We start from the raw sequence: 22,950 nt of genomic DNA on the forward strand, positions 1-22,950 counted from the left end.
TTTGCATAACTAATAAGAGCACTCATTGCTCAAAGAGAGTTAGTTTCAGTTTTTTTAATGGAAATTGATATCAAATATTTAAGACACTTATATGCATTATTCAGCAAAATTTGGTGGGCTCATTTTTTCCACTCCATTTGCTTACCTTCTCCATTGATTGTGCATATTCAGGGCAAGTGGGGGCATTCACCCTGCCTCACAAGTAGTGGAGGCGCAGTGGCGAGAACACTGCACGATGAACCCCGTCCATCTGAGTTCGATTCCCAGCTATGGCTAATTAATTTTTATTTTAACCGATTTTGCCAGGCCCGTCCCTTTACCAGCCAGCACTAACTAGTGTAGCGAACTGCGGTCGAACAACCTTCATGACCATCGTAGTATTGGAATAATTGTTTTTTTAACGAAGGGCTGTTAAAAAACTAATTCACTAGTTTGTAAATACACAGCACATTTTACCACTGTAGTAACATTTACAAAAAAACTTGATCTTGATATGAACTGCTATTATGTTTGCCGTGCAATATCAATGCTATGTACAATACAATAATATCAGATACACGTAATATATCTGTTTGATCTGTGGTGCGGTGGTTAATAATACGGCTAATACAGCCAATTTTTTTTTATACCTGAACGCCCTCTCACACTCCCTTTGCTAACTCACACAGCATGGTGAAGTATGGTCAAACAACCTCAATTACTAAAGGTGTGTTAGGGCCTTCATCCAGCGGTGGATTGACAAAGGGCTTGAAATTATTATGGTATTTACACATCACGTCTGACAGCTGTTGATGTTCCTTAGTGAATGTAATTAAGTGTATCATGTCGAGTTTTCATGAGATACTTTGCAATTATTTGAATAGCTCGTTAAAATCTGTAAGCTTGCCTAATGGCAATTTTGCATACAAAGGTGACAGAGTGCATAAGTATGTACAATTACAAATGCGCAACTCTTATAACCGAGGTTGTTACAGGTGCTCAATATTGTAAGAACTTTTGATTTAAAGCTTTCGTGACTGCAGGGATTCATATTTATATAAAACATTGTTTTATATTTTTATTATTTTATTGTTTCCCTTCTACGTGACTTTACCAAAAGAACCAAGAATATATTGTAAGAACTATTAAATAGTTGTCTTGGATTTTCGACGGAACTGGTTAAATGTCTGTTAATGAGTCTCGAACATCGTGCAACGGGCAGTGAGTTCAAAGCCGATGGACCATGGTAGCGCTGAGTAGGTGAGTTGGTGGGTGAGTAGGTGATCAAGTGGTTGGGTGAGTTTCAGGACGATAGATCGCTGGGTAGGTGAGTGGGTGAGTGGGTGGATGAGTAGGTGGGTAAGTGGGTATGTGAGTTCCAGGCAGATGGATTGCTAAGTAGGTCAGTGGGTATGTGTGAGTCGGTGAGTGGGTGGGTGAGTAGGTGAGTAAATAGGTGAGTAGGTGAGTGGATTAGTGGGTGAGTGGGTAGGTGAGTTCCAGGCCGATGGACTGCTAAGTAGACCATTGGGTGGGTGAGTAGGTGAGTGGGTGGGTGAGTAGGTGAGTGGGTGGGTGAGCGGGTGAGCGAGTGGGTGGCTGAGTGGGTGGGTTAATAGGTGAGTGGGTAGATGAGTTCCAAGCCGATGGACCCCGGACCGCGAAGCTGCGAGGTCTGAATCTCGCTGTCGCCATGAGATTCCGAATGAAGATGGGGACGATCGACAATGAAGTGTACCGGAACACACATGGGGGTTTGTGTGTGTGTGTGTGTACCCGGCACACACGTTTCCGTCAGATAGCGTGGAGCAGATTGGTGTAGACGCTTCTATACAAATGTCCATGGCTTTTCAATCAATCCTTTGTTTAATTGGCAGACAGTGCAGGTCATCACGAACGGTCGACATGAGGTGGTCGTATTTCCCCTTTTTGGACTTTATACGTGGCACGGCCTTTGGTTATATCTTCTAGTTTGCATGTCAGTTGCATGACAAATCATACCGTACAGTGCTGTTGCTGAACAAAATACTGGCGTTCACTGTTCCTCAGCTCTTTTCTGAATCATTCAAGGAATATTAGTTATTTTCAGACGTTTCTAAGGGAATTGCATGTGCACTAACGTTCGTGAATTAGATATGGTTCATGGAGACACGGTGTATGCTAATCTATAAAATGTCCCAATCATTTCCTTGCATCGCATTTTATTTTAATCTGAGGTTACAAGGAGACATTTTAGAATTGAAATTTTAAAAACACTGAAATAAAAGATTGCTAATGGGTGGAAATACAGAATAGCTTGAAATAATTGGTGGTAGTCATTCGCTCCCATTTATCCTTGAATAAAAAAGTGGGCAATTTATCTATATTTTTTCTTTTAAATATCATTTAGACGATGTGTATTATGAGGGGGGAAATATGAGTGAAATAAATGTATTTTATGCTGTAAACTATTCAAAAGATACATTCTTAGAAATCCAGACTTCGGCAACAAAACGAAAACTGGCTTCACAAAAATAATGCAAAAGCTGTTTATGTTATACAAAAAGTAGCAGGTGGTGAAATTATTTAAACATCAATTGCATTATTCATTACGGAATAAGGCAAGAAACCATTTAAAATGTTGGCTATGTATACTTTCATGACGATTTATAAAATATGGATGTAAAGTCTTTCACTGACATATAAAAGAACGATAATGAAGGGTGGAAATATGGTACAGTAGTTTGCGTGCTGCGTTATGAACATAGGGACATCAGTTACGTTCCTAAAACCAATTGTGAAAAAAATACGAACAAGTTTTAGGCTTCCCGCTGACAAGTGGAGAGGCTTTGATGCAGGAGTGGACTGAAAATAAACTGCAATGTGGTATATAGTAGATGAAACAAATCATCATTGGCAATGCAGCATTTCATACTTCTCAGTTTAACACGTAGGCTTTCGCGACCAATATTATTCATAATAAAGGTTTTCGGGTTTGATCGCGTTATTTATAAATGTGTCGTACCCTCCACCACCCGACACAGCCAATCAACAAAAAAGTGTCACGTTGACAAAAGACAAATAGTTCACTACTTTTGCCGCCCACCGGTGTATTGAAGAGTGAATCCACAACATTTACAGTTTGAGTACGACGTTTCGCTGGTAACTACGATTTTTAAAATTGTATTCAGTTTCTCAGCGAAGAACACAAACAAAGAACGAGGAGCCGCCCCCTCCCGCGCGCCACGAAGGCCCCACTCGGCCAACGACACATCCGCGAGACCGGAATCACCCCCCGCCCGACACAGCACTGGGGCGCATCTGTGCACGGAGGGCCACCTCCCCTCCAGCCACGCGCGACCTCGCCCCCGGGCGCCCGTAAAGCCCCCCCCCATCCCAAGCACCGTCCGTTCCCACGCCCCTCCCCCCCGTCCCCCCGACCTGAAACGCCAGGCGCTCCGCGCCCCGCCCCTCAGGCGGCCGGCGCCGGTACACTTCGTGTACTTCCCACCACCCTCTCCTCCTGGCACCTGGCCCCACCCTATCCCACCCTGGGCAGCGGCCACTTCCACTTTTCCCGTGCGGCTTCGTGCCCCAGCCTCACCCGATCCACCTCCACCATCCTCTCCAACAACCTCCTCGCCATGTGGCACGTTTCCAAAGGGGACATCTGGGACCCCTCCAGTTCCTTCGTGCGCGCCTTCCACAAGGCCTCCTTTGTTGCGCCTATTATGGCCCACGCCCGGTCCCTGTCCTCCCCTCCCACTCCCCGCAATTCCCCCCAAATAATGTCCCACGTTGTCACCTTCGTCGGGGCGAACCGGGCCAACAGCGGTTCGCTCCGCCTCCACACCTCCTGTGCAAAAGGGCATGCCACCATCACATGTACAGCGCTCTCGTCCACGTTGCAGCCCCTCGGGCACTTGGGGGTGCATGCCATTTGGCGGGCGTACATGAAGCCCCTCGTCCCCGGTTTGTCCCGGACCGCCAGCCAGGATAGGTCCCTCTGCTCTTTTGTGAGTGCAGTCGACGACGTGTTCCTCCAGATTTGCCGGTGTACCTCCCTCCTCACACCTGGCAGTCCTCACAGGTCTCCCCTTCCTCCGCCTCGGCCCGCACCTCTCTGGGGTTCCACCGGTCCCCCCACCGGTTCAGGCCGTGCTGCTCTATATAGTCCCCCATCACTTCACTCAACCAGCCCCCCGGCCAGTACAAGGGTGTGCTCCTCTCCGCTTGGGTCATCCCGAGGCCCCGCAGGCGCCACGTCAGGCGGTACCTCATGTAGCATGCTGCCTTGCCTCGCGGTTCTGCAGAGAAGAACTGTCTCATTGCATTACACACAAAGATCGAGATCAGGGTGTATGCCACATTTGGGGCACCCCTCCCCCCGTTCACAACCCGTTTTCACAGTATCGCTCTCCTTACCCTCTCCATCCCTCCCCCCCAGATCAATCCGAATAGCGTCGATGTCAAGGCCCTGACCTCCCTCCTACCAGGTGGGAATACGTGTGCCAGGTGGTTTAGCGCTGGCAGAATCTCCACCTTCACCACCATGATCCTCCCAGCCATCGTGGGCCGTCTCCCTGCCCACTTATCCAAACGTCCCTTCGCCTTCCTTATCCTTTTCTCCCAGTTATGCTCCGCCGATCTATCCCTACAGAAGGTCACCCCCAGCACCGTGATCTCTGCCGTCTGCAGCCTCAACTCCGGTGGCCGACCCTCGAACAACCTCGAGTCCCCAAAGGCCATTAGTTCGCTCTTCCTCGTGTTGATCTTCAAGCCGGAGGCCGCACAGAACCGCCCTGTCTCCTCCATAGCTCTCCACACTGACGCGACGTCCCTGCACAGCACGGCCACGTCGTCCAGATACAATGTCACTTTCCCTTGCTCCTTGTTGCCCGGGATTGTCACTCCCCTTATCCTTTGGTTATCCCTTATTGTCTGTGCAAGAGGTTCCATACTCATGACGAACAAGACCGGGATCATCGGGCACCCCTGCCTCACCCCGGACTCTACTGGGATCGCCCCGGAGCATTCCCCATTTATCAAAAGCCTAGCCCTGAGCCCACCATAGAGCCGTGCCACCCACTCCACCAGGGGCCCATTCACTCCCATTCCCTCCATCACCGCCAGCATATACTCATGCGACAGGCGGTCAAAGGCTTTGTCCAGGTCCAAACTCAAAATCCCCAGTGGACACCCCCTCTCTCTTTCCCCTTCTATAGCCTCCCTCAGCACCACCAGGGAGTCCGCGATCCTCCTCCCCGGGACCGCGCACATCTGATCTGGCTCTACCCCCCCCCCCCCCCCCACCACCTTCCCTAATCGCGTCGCAACTATCCTCGCTAAAATCTTGTAGTCCGTGTTTAGGAGTGTAATTGGGCGCCAGCTCCCCAAGTCCCTGCGATCCCCCTTCCCTTTATAAATCAGCGTAACTAACCCCTCCCGCATATTGTCCGGCATCCGGCCCTCCTCTAAAGTCTCCCTACAGATTTGCAACATGTCCTCCTTCAGGTGCTCTCAGAACTTGACGTAGAACTCCGCTGGGATACCATCCGGGCCCGGGGTTCTATTCCTATTCAGCCCCTTCACCACCTCCTCCACCTCTCCCGGCCGAATCTTCTCCCCCAGCGCCTCTGGGTTCCCAATCCTCCTCCCCAATGCTCCCAACAGCGCCTCCCGCTTCCCCCCATCTGTCCCTTTTCTCCCATACAGCTCCCTATAGTAGTCCTCCGCTATACTCGTCATACCTGCCGTCGTCGTCTGCCTGCCCCTGGTAGGGCTTACCAACTCCCTGACTACGTTATCCCCCTCCCTACCTGCTTTGAAGAATAATCTCGTCCATTTCTCCCCCTCCTCCGTTGCCCTAACCCTCGCCCTGTACACTAGCTGTATTGCCCTCCTTTCTAACACCGAGGCTATCCTCCCCTTCAATTTCTCTATTCTTTCCCCCATTGGGAAGCCTAGTTCGAGCAATCTGTACACCCTCTCCAACCTGGCGTTCCACTGCCTCAACTCCCTGTTCACACTCCTCCTCCTACTATGGTACTGGAATAGCGTTTTCCCCCTGCCCTTCAACAGGCACCACCATTCCACCCTCGTGGGAAAACAGTCCTGTAAGGTCCTCCAGTCGTCGTATTTTTGCACAAAGTCCCCCACCACTTTTTCGCCCTCCAATAGGCCCACGTTCAGTTTCCAAATCCCTTTTTCTCTCCTCGCCCCACCTGGGATCGCGAGCCCTGCCACGACCATTTTGTGGTCCGAGAAGGGGAAGGGCTCCACCCCCGCACTTTCCACTTCTACTTTGGCAGAGGTAAAGACAAAGTCTATCCGCGACTGCGCTCCCCCGCTTTTGTCTGACCATGTGTATCCAGGTCTTGCATCATGCACCCTCCTAAAAGCGTCTATCATGCCGAGGTCCTCCATCAGTTCTCTCAGCTTCCTGGAGGAAGAGTCCAGTTTCCTCCTGCCCTTTGCCGACACCAGGTCCGTCAAGTATAGCGGGCAGTTGAAGTCTCCCCCTACAATGACTTGTCGCCTAGTAACCAGCAGGGTCGCCAGGGTCTCCCACAAGTCTACCCTTTCCGCGCATCATACAGGGGCGTACACATTCACCAGCCTCAGCTCCACGCCCCGGTAGGACACGTCCACACAAAGGAGTCAGCCCGGGATCATCTCTTGGGTTCCCTCCACCCGCATTCCCCTCTTGCCCAGGAGGGTAACTTCCCCAGTGCACCGATTCCCGTTACTACCCGACCATAAGTAGTGGCCGTCCCAGTCTTCAAGCGGTTCTTCCGAGCCCAGGGTGTACGGCAGGTGGCACTCCTGAAGGAAGGTCACGTCCCTTCTGGTGGCCTTTAACAGCTGCATAATTGCTCCCCTCCTTCCCTTCCCTTTCACTCCTCTCACGTTTATGGACGCCACCGAGAGGTCCATGTCGGAGTGCACTTTAGTCCGACTCCGACTCCGTTCCACGCTCTCTGTAACTGTCCTTGTCCACCTTCTCCCGCACTTTCTTCCTACCTCCCAACCTCCGGGGCTTCCCCCCGTTCCACCACCCCCCTTCTTCTGTCCTCCTCCACCCAGACACCTCCGTGTCCAGTGAGGAGTCTGAAGGTTCTGTGTCGTGCTGGGGACCGACTCCCTTTGGGGCCCTGTTCAGTTTCCTCTCCCTCCCCGTTGTTTCCGCCCATGCCCCTTCAGCTCCTTCCTCCGTCCATCGCTCCCTCTTGCCCTCGCCCACTGCCTCCGCCCAGTCCACCACGGGGATTCCTGGGGCGTCTCCCTCGTCTTCCCTCCCCTCCTCCCCCTGCTACCCCTCCTCCCGGTCCGGTGATGTTGTTGCTTCCCCCCCCCCCGCAGGTCTTCCTCCCTCACCCCCCCCCCCCCGGGGGGGGGGGGTGGTTCTGCCACCTCTCCTTCCTCCTCCCCTGCAAATTCCCGGTCTGATCCCCGACCGGTTGTTTCCTCCACCACCTCCCCTTCCCATCCACCCCGGTACGCCCGCACCCTGTTGGCGTATGATTCCGGGCAGTTCCTATACAGGTGCCCTCTGCTACCGCAGAGGTTACATTGGACCGGCTCTCTGCACTCCTCCACCGTGTGGTCCAGTGCCTTACACCTGTAGCAGCTTCTTGCCTCACATGCTGCCGCCAGGTGCCCCCTTCCCCCACACCTCCTACACAGCTTAGGCTGGCCTGTGTATACCACATACCCCCTGTTCCCCCTGATATTTAAGGCGCTCGGGATATGTTTCAGAGCCCCCCCCCCCTCCGTCTTCAGGCGCACCCTCCATTGCCTGGCCCCGGTCCATATCCCCACAGAGTCTTGCACCCTCTTGCAGTTGGATAATAGCACGCAATGCTGTCTCAACGATACCTCCACGTCCTGGTCATGCAGTGCCTCATTATACAAGAAGACAGTCACAACCTTTGTTTCTAGATCCGACAGCGTAGCTGCGTCCTCATGGATGCCAGAGGGTTCTCCCCCGCCCTCTCCTCGAAGCGAGTGAGGAAGTTCTGCAGCAGGAGGCTCGAAGTAAAGCTCACATCAAAGGCCCTCCCCCCCCCGGCAGAGCAATCAAACAGTACAGGTCCGCCACCTCCACCTGCAACATCCCGAGCACCACCGATCTCACAAAGGTCGCTCTATCAATCGTCACCTCCTCCTCCACGTCGTCCTTCAACTCCACCCTGACGCAGTTGTGCCTCCTGGCGTGCGTTGGTGTCAAGCCCGCCCCTGCTCCACGCATCTGCCACATAAACAATTAATCCGATATACACCTTCTGTTGATAATTTAGGTAATGCGTCTTTAGTGCAAGATACTAGTTTTAGAATTTTGTGTACTGTACCAAATCTTACTGTAATGTTTTGCTTTTGCAAAACACGGGCTAATTTGTCAGTTACTCCTGAGATATATGGAAGTTTATTGTTTTAACAATCTGATCGCTTTCAGCAGTATTGCTTTGCGATCATGATTTGGCATTCAGTGCTCTGTTAATTTGAGCATTATTGTAGCCATTCTGTCGTAGTGCTATATTGGACAGACGGGACGTAACATCAGCATAAGACTAAAAGAACATTAAAGAAATATTAAATGATCTCAAACACAACTGTCGGCAGTGGCAGAACATGCTTGTCAACAAGGACACTCAATTGATTTTCATAACGTTGAAGTGTTGTGTAAGACTAATTATTCCTGGCAAAGACTAATTAGAGAATCCATTGAAGTTGAGAGGAATAGAAATAACGTTAATCACTCTGACAGCTACAGGCTTAGTGCGGCTTGGAAGCGTATTATTAAATAATAATATTACAATTCCTTATAGGGGAAACACATACTAATTAACGGATTACTAATGTAGCATATAATCACAATAACACATATTACAACTAATTACTAATCTACAACTCATTACTAATCATAACCATTGACTGATTACCAATCGATTATATAATTACAATACCCCCCCCCCCCGCCTCAAATCACTGCACCTAAAATGAGTTAAATGATGACATCACCCTGCTGCTCTATTTAAGTCCGGGAGCAAGTGAGGGCTTTAACATTCTGGCGAATTGCCCGATGATGGTGGATGTAATTGCCAGCGAAACGGCGTACTCAAACTGTAAATGTTGTGGATTCACTCTTCAACACACCGGTGGGCTAAAGTAGTGAACTATTTGTCTTTTGCCAACATGACACTTTTTTGCTGATTGACCGTGTCGGGTGGTGGAGGTTTATGACACATTTATAAATAACGCGATCTAACCCAAAACATTTTATTATTTCATTCTTCTTTTTGTTTTTCAGGACAATATGCAAATACAATAGATTACCTTATAAGGATTCAAGCCACATGCATACGCATTCACATAAATATCCCCCATATAGCTTACAGAGGCTTGGAGCAAGTTCTGTTAAGAGGGGACTAATTGAGATCTGCACTCCCGCACAAGGGAAGGGGATTTGTGGCCAACACCATCATCAACCGCCTTTGTCTCCACATTGCACGTGTGGCCAACACCATCATCAACCGCCTTTGTCTCCCCATTGCACATTGCACGTGTGGCCAACACCATCATCAACCGCCTTTGTCTCCCCATTGCACATTGCACGTGTGGCCAACACCATCATCAACCGCCTTTGTCTCCCCATTGCACATTGCACGTGTGGCCAACACCATCATCAACCGCCTTTGTCTCCCCATTGCACATTGCACGTACCCATTTAAAGCCGAGTCATCCTACATAAGGCCATGGACCAGTTCATATTTAACTCACGAATTATATCAGCAGTAGCTGAAAATCAAACTCAGGTCGTCAGGTGCACAGTATATTGCGTGAACCGATGCACCACATCTTACCATAATGCCGTGTCACCCCACATGGCATTCACACCTCTACTGCTTCATATATGTCTCCCAAGTGGCAGGTGAGAGATAACAAGGTTTGCTATACAAGTTAGAGCGTGAGCAAAATAGTCATCTTTTAAAAATGACCTTTTCGACCTTTGTTTGATTATCCCACAGCAGGCTTGACAGCTGTGAATCCTGACCATCTCACACTGGGTCGTAACATCGATGCTACTATATAACAAGCTTATTAAATACTACTTTGACTGAGTGCGAGGTCAATCATTTCTAAATCCATATAGTGCTCCACTTGAAAGTTTTTGATGGATTTATTTTTCTTTTTCTCAGCAATGTCATGATGCTAAGAGACACATATATATAAATAGGGTAAAGCATGTCATCGCACCGTCCAAATGAAATGAAATAAGAGAAACCTGTTTAAGAGAGAGAGAAAAAAAACATCACATGTCACAATGGCGAATCCACCCGTGGATTTCCATAAGCACATAACAGGGTGTGTGAATAATGAATTCCTGATGTGCTCGAGCCCCATAGTACCAGAGTTCGAGTCCCAAGGCTCAAACTACAATATCACACACACACAGCAGGCCACCGACTCCTCTCTGAGCAGCCACTCATCCCCACTCTTCTCTGCACCTGCCGCCCAAATGTTTGTGCTCGCACCCACGAGACCCAGCCAATCCACATGCTATGCAAAAGCCATGGGTGGATATGCCGTATTTATTGGAGATGTTTTGTTGTCTGGGGGGAGGGGGCATGAAAGGGGACAAGAGGGGGTAGGCCTTAAATATTGAAACATTAGAAAGAAATTGGAAACGCAAAATCGCACTCACCAAACGAAACGAAACTATTGCTATATCGGGGAGAGGAAACGACATATCTCTGACCGAATTCGCGAGCACAAATCAGATCTGAAACACGGCAGAACGAATTCATCTGCTGTGGCTGATCATTGTTACAACGCTATGGGTGATCATGAGATTGTCTTCTCCGATACCAAGGTTCTCTGTAAACCTACAGGTTATCACCAGAGATTTGTCCACGAAGCCATTCAGATATACAAACACAGACATAACTTCAACCGAGAGGATGGTTTCAAATTAAGCAATCATTGGGAAGACGTTTTAAATCATACCAAACGTCAACTAATTTCTAACAGCAATTTCAAGTAATGGTATACCAAGCATATTCCTTCCGAACTTTTTATTAAACCCTTTTTTCTACTCTCCCCTGACAGCACATTCTTGCCGATCTTTAATTTTTCCGTTTCTATTGCACACACACAGTGACCCATCCTCCGCACCCTCTACACAAAAACATGCTAATCCCCCAGCTAATTTTCTGACTTTAACACCTTGCTGCTTCAACACTTGAACACAGATATTTTTGATATGTAAACTCCTTTGTCAAGGCGCCCTGCTCCTCCCACCGAGCTAAAAAGACGCTGCAAATCTTAGCAGCGGTCATTGAAGCGCTGTCGTCCCGACAGTTCTGTTCCTTCACCTGAAGAAGGCCACTTGTGTTGTGGCCGAAACGTCGTGATTTTTGTTGCTTTATTTTTTACCTACGTGACTTTACCGAATAGAACCAAAGAGTATGGATCCTTGCAGTCACGAAAGCTTCAAATCTAGAATTGAAACTATGTTTATTTTACCAGATAAGGCTCACCGAGCTATACACATCTGTTTCAGAAGAGACCTGGCCACAAATGATATCTCAACGAATAGGCTTGTCACTTGGAAATACTCTAGCAGCTAAATACTTTTAACCCATGTTTCTAAATTTGGAGGGAATAACTGGAGGACCCGGAGAAAAAAAATCCACGCGACTATGGGGAGAACATGCAAACTCCAAATATACAGGCGTCCAGGTCGGAATCGAACCCACGACCGGCTGTATACCAGGCGAGGTAGTTAACATCTCCCCACCGTGGCACCCCAGTTCACGAACAATGAACTGCGTGCAAATCAATGCCGGCTCATTAACTGTGGAGTCTACACCGCACAGATACGTCAACACAAGTCACAGTTTAGGACTGAACAGTGACTACTTGCAGGAATTGGACGTGTGTGTTCCAGTATTTGCTTGTGACATTTTGGTTGTCTGATGTCTTTTGACCTTTCTTTTATATTGCTTTCTATATTTTTTCTCATATGAAATGCAATATAAACAACATGGCCAGCTGTAAATGGGCTGTTAGGAAATAATGGATTTTTATTTTAAGAAAACAGTAATACCAGGTCACCCTAACCCCTGAATTAGCCTGGTATTTTGCGGACACGTAATACATAATGAACTTCAAAGGTGCTACCTTGATCTTGGCTGCGTTTTGCTCAAGTTGAATCGAAATACTGCATTGCTTTTTTCACATTATAATTGAGCAGCAATCACCTTCTTACCGATATCATCTCAAAAACCCCCATGTTGTAACGCCTTAAGATGTACTGCATGGTAGGTACCGTACACAAAATCATTGAAGATGATGTTGTAAAAGTCATTATGTAAAATTGAGGCTTTTGGAGCCCACGTCTCATCTTGAGATGGACGCAAGGATTGGCAACTATCACACTGAGGCAACATGGAAGCTGCTTTTACTGGTAGGAACGAAGTTGTAAACTGAGTGTACCAGCCTGCAATAGATGAATGTGTCCGTCCGTCCGTCCCCTTTCAATACTTTAACGAAGTGAAATCTCGTGCTGTTGGGGTGTAAAAATAAAATTGCGCAAAATTCCAATGTTCCTACCAGCCCACCCTGCAGGGACCTGTTAACTGTCAAGCCATGATGTCCTTTTGCAGCCTCTATGCACTAGATAAAAACTATTTAAACATCCCTGTTTGTTGCTGGCCGCTTGGCATGTTGAGCCTTTTGCTCCTGTGTTCAGCAATTGTGATGAAAAATAAATTAGCATTTTTTCCTTGTGTAGATAGGCCACTGCAAAATTATATACACTCTGCTATGGGGTAGCTAGTATACTGCCCAAAAAACGGGGCTTTGGTAGATGGCACTGTAACGTATTTTAAAATTAGCGTTAAATGTTCACAAACCAAATAATGTATCTGAAAAGAAAATATATTTTTCCAAGGATGGCAAAGTGGTTACAGGCAACAAAGGCCTGCTCCCTCGCTTCCCATTAACCAGAAAAACCAGTCATGTGATCAGAAACATGAACAGGTAAAAGCATGATTATCATATTCAGTGGCTTATGCAAATTCATGGGGTGTTAAGGGGAAGGTATATTAAAATGAAAATGGTGTGCAATTGGTATGCGAAAGAAGATGCCTCTATAGCTCACCGTGGCTATGACATAGAGGCAGAGATTTATTAGGAATACATGTTCCACAGAACATTGCATGAATCAGGAAAGTATATGGCTTCAACAATCATGTTTTTTTAATGTACCCACGATTGTGATTACTTGTTTTTGGAAAGAGTAGCATGATGAAATATGACTGATTTGGCCAACTGTAAAACCCACTTGTCTTTGCAATGGCTACACTCAAAATATTTGTGCTGCGTAAGAGTTAGATATATTTTATACCCAAATGCCACTAGGTTTCTCTCGTGGAATTGTTTTGCTAAGCATAAAGTTTGACATTCAAAACTGCTTTAATTGTTTGTAATAATGTCTGTACTGACATATCCAAACCCCATATATACAGGGTGTATGTATGTTGAACTTCTCTCGCAACATACATAGAAAACCGTTATAATTGGAAGTGTATATATGTATCCACGCTTATGGGTCATATATTGTAACATTCTAAATTGTAGCATTTAAAGGCATACTAATAAATTTTTACCCAAAACTAGAAATAGATGTCTTTCAATTCTCTATATTTTGCTGATAGTCAGCCTACAACTATGTACACTATATAGTGTTTAATGCATTTACATTAGAATAAGGAACTATGGTAAGTTTGAAGGGGACATACGATATGAAGCTCTACAGCTTTTGTTTTGTATTCACATTTTATTGTTCTAATGCTTTAACGGTGTAACTGTCTCAAAAGACTTCTGCAGTATACACCCGTGGAAATTTCCGAATAGCACTGCGAAAAGAGATCAATTTCAATGTCCCCTCTAGGGTCTATTAGGTCATCACACTCTGTTGGACTACAAGGTGCCCGTGTTTCCTGCATCCTTTGATTTTTATTTTCAAGGGTAATGTTGCGCACGTGTACTCGTGCAAAGAAGCGCCGTGAGTGAGACCTGCTGCTCTGAACACATGACTGGCAACATCTTTAAAAGGGTCTGTAAGCAACCACGTGAAACTTAATATTACGACTGTATTTAATTAATTTCATTTGGGAGAACTGACCCATAGCAGCTGGACATGTGAGCGTGCATAAACTACTTTTAGTGAGATTGTGAAAAGCGCAGAAAAAAAGTTTGTTAAATATATACCGTGTACATAAGGTCAACCTTGAAACATGTCAGTCATTACTAAAAAGGTAACCGTTAAAGATTCAGCCCTGAACTTTCTTGCTCATGCCACGACTGACAGAAGAGGCTCCACTGCTGGGACAAGGTTTTTTTTTGGCCTGTTCTCCCATGCTGGCCAGATGTCTTGGTGGGGATACCCACACTTTACTCCACTACACTGGAGTGTACCCATTTATATTGCTGAGTGGCTCGAGGCAGGGGAATAAACAAAAAAAACATCATGGGACCTTTTGATTTAAAGCTTTCGTGACTGCAGGGGTTCATCTTCTTGGTTCTTTCGGTAAAAGTCACCACGTAGAAGGGAAACAATAAAATAATAAAAATATAAAACAATAAAATTCTCACGACGTTTCGACTGCAACACAAGCAATCATCATCAGGTGTGGAAACCACAGCAAGAAAATTTGAAAAAACTGGCAGTTTTTTTTTTACGTTAGCACCACGGAGAGCGATTTGGCAGTTATTCAGATGGACGAGTCCATCTATGTTCGGAAAAGAGGAGGGGGGAGACGAAAATAATGGATGCGGTCTGAAAGACACCATAAGCGTGAACAATCAATTAAGACCCGAAATGGTGTATCAAATCCTTCCAATGATTGCTAAACCAAAATCCATCTTCTCGGTTGAAATTGTCTCTGTGTTTGTATATGTGGATAGCCTCATGAACAAATCTCTCATGGTAGCCAGATGGCTTGCAGAGAACCTCTGTCTTGGAGAAGTCAATGTCATGTGAGCCTACTGAATTATAACAGTGATCTTCCACGGCCGAGGTGTTGGTCCTACAGTGTTTTAGGTCTGCTTTGTGTTCACGGATGCGGTCCGAGACATGTCGTTTGGTTTCTCCAATGTAACTACTACCACAGAGGCAACTTAGTTTGTAGACGCCAGGGTAGTGTATGTCCGGAATCACATCTTTTACAGACGGAACCAGATCACGGATTTTATGTAATGTGTTGAATCGGACCTGGATCTTGTGTTTATTCAAGATTTTGGATATCTTTTTTGTGATCCCCGCAATGTAGGGTAAAGTGATGGTTTTGAATGGCTCCTCAAGAGGGTCCTTCTTCATGGTTGGAGTGATAGCTTTGCGGATTGTGTAACCATGAAGAAGGACCCTCTTGAGGACCTGACGATGCCTGTATATTTGGAGTTTCATGTTCTCCCTGCGGTCGCGAGGATTTTTCTCTGGGTCCTCCGGATTTTCCCTTCACATTTAGAAACGTGTGTTTCAAGTATTTGACTGCAATAACTGTGCACATTTTGAGCCTTCATTGGTGACCAGCTCACTTCTGAGAGCTCAGTAGGCCTCACTTGGTATAATATAAATTGCTTTGTTTAGTTTATAGAAGGTACAATGTGCGAACCATTACACCACAGATGCATGTTAGTGTGTGCTAAATAAGGAAAAATTATAAAACATGAATGTTGATCATCAGTCTGGTTTTTATTGCTTTATTTTTTAGTTTGCCACCAAACAAACCTGTTGATTAAAGTTTAATATGTAGGGCATGATTGATCAGGAATAGAGAAACAATTTTACCTGACATCCATGCAATTGAATTGCAATTGGTTAATGTGAACTGACAAAACATTGTATTTTTTAAATAATGAAACAAAACACTTTGGAGTTTAAAATTGAAAATAATAATTGTTGTCAACACTGGTTTATCAAAAATAGTTTGCACTCAAGGTGTGACAATGCACAGGAGCAGCGAGTGAGTGTTACTGGCAGTTCAATTACAGGGATCGCAGCAATTGTTGAAGCTGTCATATTTTCCCCCATGCCCAGCTCAGCCACACAGGGGCAAAGCTCTCTCAATCTCTGAAAAATTGCATACAAAGCCCACACGAAAAAAAAAGCAGATGAGAAGAACACTTTGTAGGAAAATAAAATACTGAAATGCATGAACCACAAAGGAAATTTAAGCTGTTTCTGTGCATATTACCAGTGCAGACATATAATCATTTCCATACATAGAACAATGTGCTTGCTACAGCACTCAGAATATTATAGTTAGGAATTCTGAAATTGTAATTTTAGTAATAATGATGTTTTTACTGTCGGTCAATTTATTCTCTGTTTGGGATGGTAAAGCTTGCCGTTTTTAAGCAAAAATATGTATTTGGCATAAATCGTTTGCGGGATTGGTTCAATATGTTACATAAATTGTCATGTTGCATATATAACTTAGCTGTAAATGTACATACAATACTCTAATGTAGAGTTGTAGTAAATATGGACGTTTCTGTGGGAGACAATACATCCAATACTTATTTGAAAAACTGAGAACAGAAAAACTCTTTCAGCTCCGGTAAAATTTACAATTTTGATACGTGAATATCCAGCCTGTGTTGAGTTGACAGGAACTGAAGAAAAATGTCCAAGAATGTTATTTTCAGTTCTCTTTACCACCACTTAACAATCTAAATGTGCTTAGTTAACACTAAATAAGTATTTAAACAATTATTTTGGAGAAGCTGTTAACACGTACGTTAAAAGCATCTGTTATCTGTAGCATGTATGTAATGTTGAACTTCTTTTGCACCGTATGCAGCCAACCGTGCTAATCGGAGGTGCATGCCCACACACAGCTGGTGGATTTTTGTTTGAGAGACGCAAGGCTTGCTATACCCTATTTGCGGTGCTGGCATTGGGCAAAAGCAACCAAAAAAAACAAAACGTTTAGGGCTACAAACAGCTCAGGATGACCTGGATTCATTAAAATATAGGGGTACACCGAATCAAACTAGGATCATTTTGATTGATATGAATAAAACTCATTATGATTACACCATTAAAATTACGTTAATTATAATCAGTCTCTTTACGCCACAGTTTCACACAATTTTTGAAATCATTTCGCTGTGTATCTTGTGCATAATAATGTTTGCAGTGACGTGAAGCAACCCCCATGTAATGTATTCTTGCAACCGTCTGTGGGGTGGCAGAACCACTGGCTCATACTCAATATGAACTTCCAGATGTTCCAGGATTTGTTTATGCTAGCCCTGCGCAGATGTCGACCCTGCTTATGTATGCGTATCAGTCCAGTGAAATGTAATAATCAGCTCCGGATGGAATTTGCTGGAGAAAAAAAAAATCACAAAGTGAGCTTCCGTTGCAGCATTTAGCCAGTGTCAGCAGACTGCCTGCTGTGCGTACCATTCTGGAAATCATTAAATAAATCAATGAAGTAGAATCCTCTGCTTGCTGGGAAGTGCCATCACATTTTTAGCCTAAGGAGTCATTCTTGAAAAATAATTGGCACAATTCCAAACCAAACGAAGCGAATGTAATAAGCATTTCACGAAACAACATACAATGGTAGCATAGCATTCCACAACACACCAGGCAATTTAAGAATCAAATAATTTCGGTGAGAACTTTTTTTTACATATATAGAATTGCCATTCCTGCAAAAATGTAGCACATTGTCCCTTGTGTGGCTGTGTCTCAGAGGTTTTAATAGCAATTTAAATCTGGCTGCAGTTCTCTGCAGAATGAACGCGCTGTGGCAGAGACCTCTGCGCTTGCTTTTTTCTTGCTGCAGGCCCACTCAATCTATCTTTAAATTTGGTAAACGGTTATTGACTGCAACCGCAACAAATAAGGTTGAAGTAGGAAAGTAAAGAGGATTATTCTGCCCCTTGAATACATTAGGTTGAATAATGTGGCAGCTTAACTTTTTTTAATGTTTGTTTGTTTGTTCGAGCATTACATTTTGTAACCTCTAATTTACTTAATTCCATATGTGGGTATTTCCTGGTACGCAACCTACATTTGTGTAATATCCGTTGTTGCTTTTGCTTTTAATATTGCGCAGACATATGCCAATCCACTGCTGCTTGAAGGCCTGCCCCCTCGTCGTGTCCGTTATTGGAGTAGTTTGATCATACATCACCAGGCTGGTCAGCGTGAGTTAGGGAAGGAGGATAGAGGCCCAGGGCCGGTTTGAGATATCACTTGCCACTCATGATAACCACGGCCAGGAATCAGACCCGCGTCTCCGTGTTCACACAGCCGAACAAATCAAATTGTCACGTGCGCAATTGTCATTCGAAGAACAATTCTCAAAGCTAAATTTGTATATTAGATACGACATGTCATTTAAATAATTGGTTCCGTACATGCTTGTGCACGTGACAATTGTGTTTGCTTGGTCGCGTAGGGTGGGAAAGAGTCTTGCGATACAGTTTTGGTCAATACATTACATGGCCTAACCAAAAATCTATGATGATGATGATGATGATTCATATTGGCTGTGGAACCCTACGTGTTAACTCAAGACGGGTATTTTATTGATGTATCTTGTACACTGTGGGTGCGTGGTGTGCATTGGGCGCATTCTGCGATCTCCGAAAACGATTGCCACAATGTTTAAAGCCAGTTACGTATAAAATAAAATAAAGTAAACACAATATCGCATGGCACGCGGTATTGTTTCCACTCTGATATGCCACAGCTGGTACAGATAATAAAAAATATTATTGTATAGTGTAAAGATGAGCATGAACTGCACTCGAGGCATGCCAATGGTATGTTTATATAGGTGGATATCTGCAAGAAAATTAGTCAACGATAAAATCAACAATATTTTATGGCCTTTAGAAATGTAATTCTATATTTATGTGCAGTACATATTTCAGAATATATTATTATAGTATTGGTACATTCTTACCAATTACATTCAACCTCTGCTTGGGGCGTGTTGTTTTTTTAAGTTGTATTGTTTGCATTACATTTAATGCACACTGTCAGGGGTGGCATAATGCTGAACAACTTATTAAATCCAGCCAACAGAATCATAATGAGATTCGCAGCATGCTGTACAAAACCACACCTCTTGAGCAATCTCAGAGCTATATTTATAATGGCTTACAATCACGGGGAAACTACAATGTATTTTTGTAATATGGCAAACAACATTATAAAGCGGCATATTTGCCGCATAGAATGGTTGTGAAATCAGTTTTTGTTACATTACTTTTATGATACATTCTACTTTTGTGTGATTTGATAATAATACGATAACAAAAAATGTGGAACAGGCTATCATATATAATCGAATACGTACGCAATACCAAGTATATTCAAGCATACATCTGAAATGAAATCTATCTGACATAATTAGTTAATGGTGATTGCATAGTGTCAGTGTTGGTGTAGTTGATGACTTTGCATAAATGTATTTCGCTTGTTACTGAACTTGTCAAGCATCACTTTGCTTGCCCAGCAATCCTTTCACACAGTCCCGTCACGGCAGTTTCTGGTTGATACCGTTTTACACCTTCGCAAAAAAAAATCAATGAAACCCATTATCACACGTACATTGCAGATGTTCTCTCATATGATGATGTATGCGTCTTTGAAAATACTCATCCTGAAGCAGAAATCCTCGCAGACAACTTACAAAACGTGATGTGCAACGATTCCAGCAGAAATTCCCCCAAAATAGTAAACTAAAGAATAATACCTCAGACACTAGCTATGGAACGGACTTTTCTTGTCTGAACTTGTTTCATAAACTGAATGGTGTTTATCAAATAAGAATACTTATTGCTTTATTCAATGTTGAAATATCACCGTTAATGATCAAACTCACTTTCATTTTATACTGTAGGCTTCTACGACCAATATAATGATTCATGATTAGTTCATGTTGGGTTAGGTCTTGTAGGTATAGTCGAAGTCGTTTAACTATGACCCTCTGCCACCCGGCTGAGCCAATAACATCACGATGCCACAGGTGGGAAAATGCGCCAATTGATTTAGTTTATCAACAAAACCGGAAAGTTGAAAATCAATCAAAGTTTCGACAGTTTTTCTTTAAAAAGTCCACGTGACAACTTGATTAGATTGATTCTGTCAGCTGACGGAGGGTAATAGCCGCAAATTGATGTTGCACGACCAAACTCAAAAGAAACTAACTTTGTTGAACCGTTTGTATTACTTTGCTCATAAATGGAACAACATGGTCCACTCTAAAGCATTATCAGCCAGTAACGATAGCATCCTGTTTTGTGTTGCATGTGTATCTGCTCCACGCAACGCTGCTTTGTGGAGCTAAAAAAAAAAACTCACAAGTGAACTTACCGCACCTCGAATTATTTAAATGACGTCGCGTTCAGCTGCAATGTGCGCCATTTAATCCACGGGGCATTGACATTTTCAGATTACCTTCAAATGAAACCCCGACAAAAGTCAGGCAACATCTCTGCACATTTAACTATTTCGTCTCATCCTAGCATGTGTTCAATTAACCACACATCTGGTCTACAACCACCTCCCAGATTGCTTCATTCATCACGCTGCTCGGTTTTGGAATTCTCTCCCGTTTGTCCGTTTTCCCAAGTTAGCATAATCTGTATAAATTAAAAGAAACGTATCGACTCTTATCTATTGCACCTCTAATGCTGCGTTTTTGTTTGCTGACCGTTTGGCTTTTTGAACTTTTGGTCTTGTGCTCAGCAACTGTGTTGAAAGATGATATTTATTGGTATTTACTTTGGTTATATTTTGTTATTTAAATTATATTGCGCTTGGTTATGGCAATTCACAGCAAACAGGCTAGATTTTTTTAAACGTCTTGTCAATCGTATGCTTCACGTATTGCTGTACTATTATTGGAACGCTTATATAAAAATCTCCTCATGTACAAGGAAATCCATTTATTTATCAATTCAGCTAGCAGGTTCCAGCATGAAGCAATTGCCGGAATATTGCAGTTATTTCTGGTGTGGGTTAAACTTGTCCTGATTCTCATTACTTCTATTCACGTGAATGACTTAACAGTCAGTTGGTGTGGTAAGTCGAAAGGAGTCAGACACATTAACCTATCAGATCAAACTCAAATGCTCAGACGAACAACTTTAATGATTTTCGCTCGTTATCTCTTTCATTTGTGTCACACTCTCGCAGACTAAAGTTGGCATTGTGCTGCTCATTGATGGGAAATCAGAACCACACGAAGTGCGGCTGAAAATCTCCAAGGACCTCCTGACCATCCAGCACCAAGAGGTGGTGTGTGTCACGGGCAGCCAGTGCAGCGCCAAAGTGAGTTAATCCCGCAGGGTAACATTTACGCAGCATCGCTCTTTTTCGTATGGGGCCAGAGCAGCTGACCATTACCTTGAGTAATTGATGGTGATGGCAATATTTTACAAGGGTTAACTGATTCTGTGGAGGGAGGGAGGGGGTGGAAAGGCAGGTAGGAGATTCATGAGGAGGGCATGAGAGTGGAGGTTGGAAAGTGGAGTTATAGAAGTGGTCTTCATTGCAAGGCCCACGTGCCACTGGCGGCCCCTGATGGCCTTGAGTGCGGTCCCTGATGTGCGGCCCCCCGACAAATACACAACACGTGACAACACCCCCATCGTGCTGCTGTCAAACCCCAATGGTTTCAAATGTGTGGCGGCCCTCTCACTGATGTCTTATCGGCAAAAGTGGCACCCGCCCCTCTGAACGTGAGTGAAGAACACTGGGCTAAAGTGACACTGCTGACCTAAAGAAATGACAAACACCCTCTCCTCTTCGAAGACGGTTGGAGGGACCAAACCTAAACGACAACATCTCAATGTTATATAATACTCCATGCACCATAAATATGGAATACATTCAGAACACAGTTGCTATCCTTGTGGAGTGGAATAATGTCCTGCCTTGTCTCATAGCAAGGAGTAGAGAGTTAGAGCTGTCACAATTAAGGCCGACTCCGTTTCAATTCTTGCATGGAGTAGACCATACTAACACATGCGGAGTTAATTATTGCACTCTGATCGATGCCTATTGCTCTAGAAGTACTCAGGAAAACTCATGAACATATGGACACAAGTTTTTGGCTGTGTCCAGATGTGCAAAAACTTTATTGAAAGATAGTAAAAAAATTCAACCCGAGTGTGAACAAACCTTCACTCAATCCCACACCACATGTTTCCTCATCAACCTCACGTCAGCTCATGTGTTTTACAATCAACGGACCCTTCCAGGTATATTTTGTACTACAGTGGCATTGGAAAGACCACAACGTGCCAGCACTACAAACTTAAATTGCCAAAAGTTTGATGCCACAATGCTACAGAACTTGAGCTCTTCCGTTGATGACGACGTCTAGGAGTTGAAGACGGAGTGGGATCCTTTGACCACACACGCTTTCATAAAATGTTCACACGTCATGTGATATGACAGTTTTACCTACCCTTGGTGTTTGTTAAGAACACCAAATATCTCATATTTTTGTCCATGCTGCCACATATTGTAGTACTAAAATAACAACTTGGACAGGGACAGAGATGGCTTGACTGATGATGCTGTAATGTATTGGTATCATGCCTGTTGGTTGTGATCTTACTTGTTGAAAATAAAGTGGTAAAGATCAAATGTAAAAAGTATTCAAAACAAACAGTGACTGTCGTGCAGAGGAGCTGTAGCAAAGGAGATAGGACATGAGCATCGGCTTAACCTTCATATGCACGGTTCAATCCCTGAATTAGTGTTTTTTTTTACTAATCATCTTAGCTACAGCATCTCTCTACTACTGTACGCTGCCATTTTTAAATGTTTAATCATATAACAATTGTACTTATACAATTTACTTTTTAAAAATGTAGTTATGTCACAATACATGCTTTTAAATTAAGTAAATTGACTTATGCTTCCCTTCACAAGGAATTCTAATG

At 44.4% G+C, this 22,950-nt stretch overlaps 1 protein-coding gene across 4 annotated transcripts in view; it reads left to right on the forward strand.

Annotated features, from left to right (window-relative positions):
* The window catches only part of LOC116941632 (gamma-2-syntrophin-like), a 150,760-nt gene that overhangs the window by 103,686 nt on the left and 24,124 nt on the right, over positions 1-22,950 (forward strand). For 3 of the 4 annotated variants that reach the window (XM_032952899.2, XM_032952901.2, XM_032952900.2), the window contains exon 3: positions 21,194-21,328. The exons of the other annotated variant lie outside the window; for it this stretch is intronic. In XM_032952899.2, coding sequence (XP_032808790.1) covers positions 21,194-21,328 — 135 coding nt within the window. The remainder of the gene's footprint in view (positions 1-21,193; positions 21,329-22,950) is intronic. 4 annotated transcript variants of the gene reach the window in all.

Source organism: Petromyzon marinus, chromosome 12, assembly GCF_048934315.1.
Source record: "Petromyzon marinus isolate PM22_M1 ecotype Great Lakes invasive population chromosome 12, UKy_Petmar_22M1.pri1.0, whole genome shotgun sequence".
Classification (NCBI taxonomy): Eukaryota; Metazoa; Chordata; class Hyperoartia; order Petromyzontiformes; family Petromyzontidae; genus Petromyzon; species Petromyzon marinus.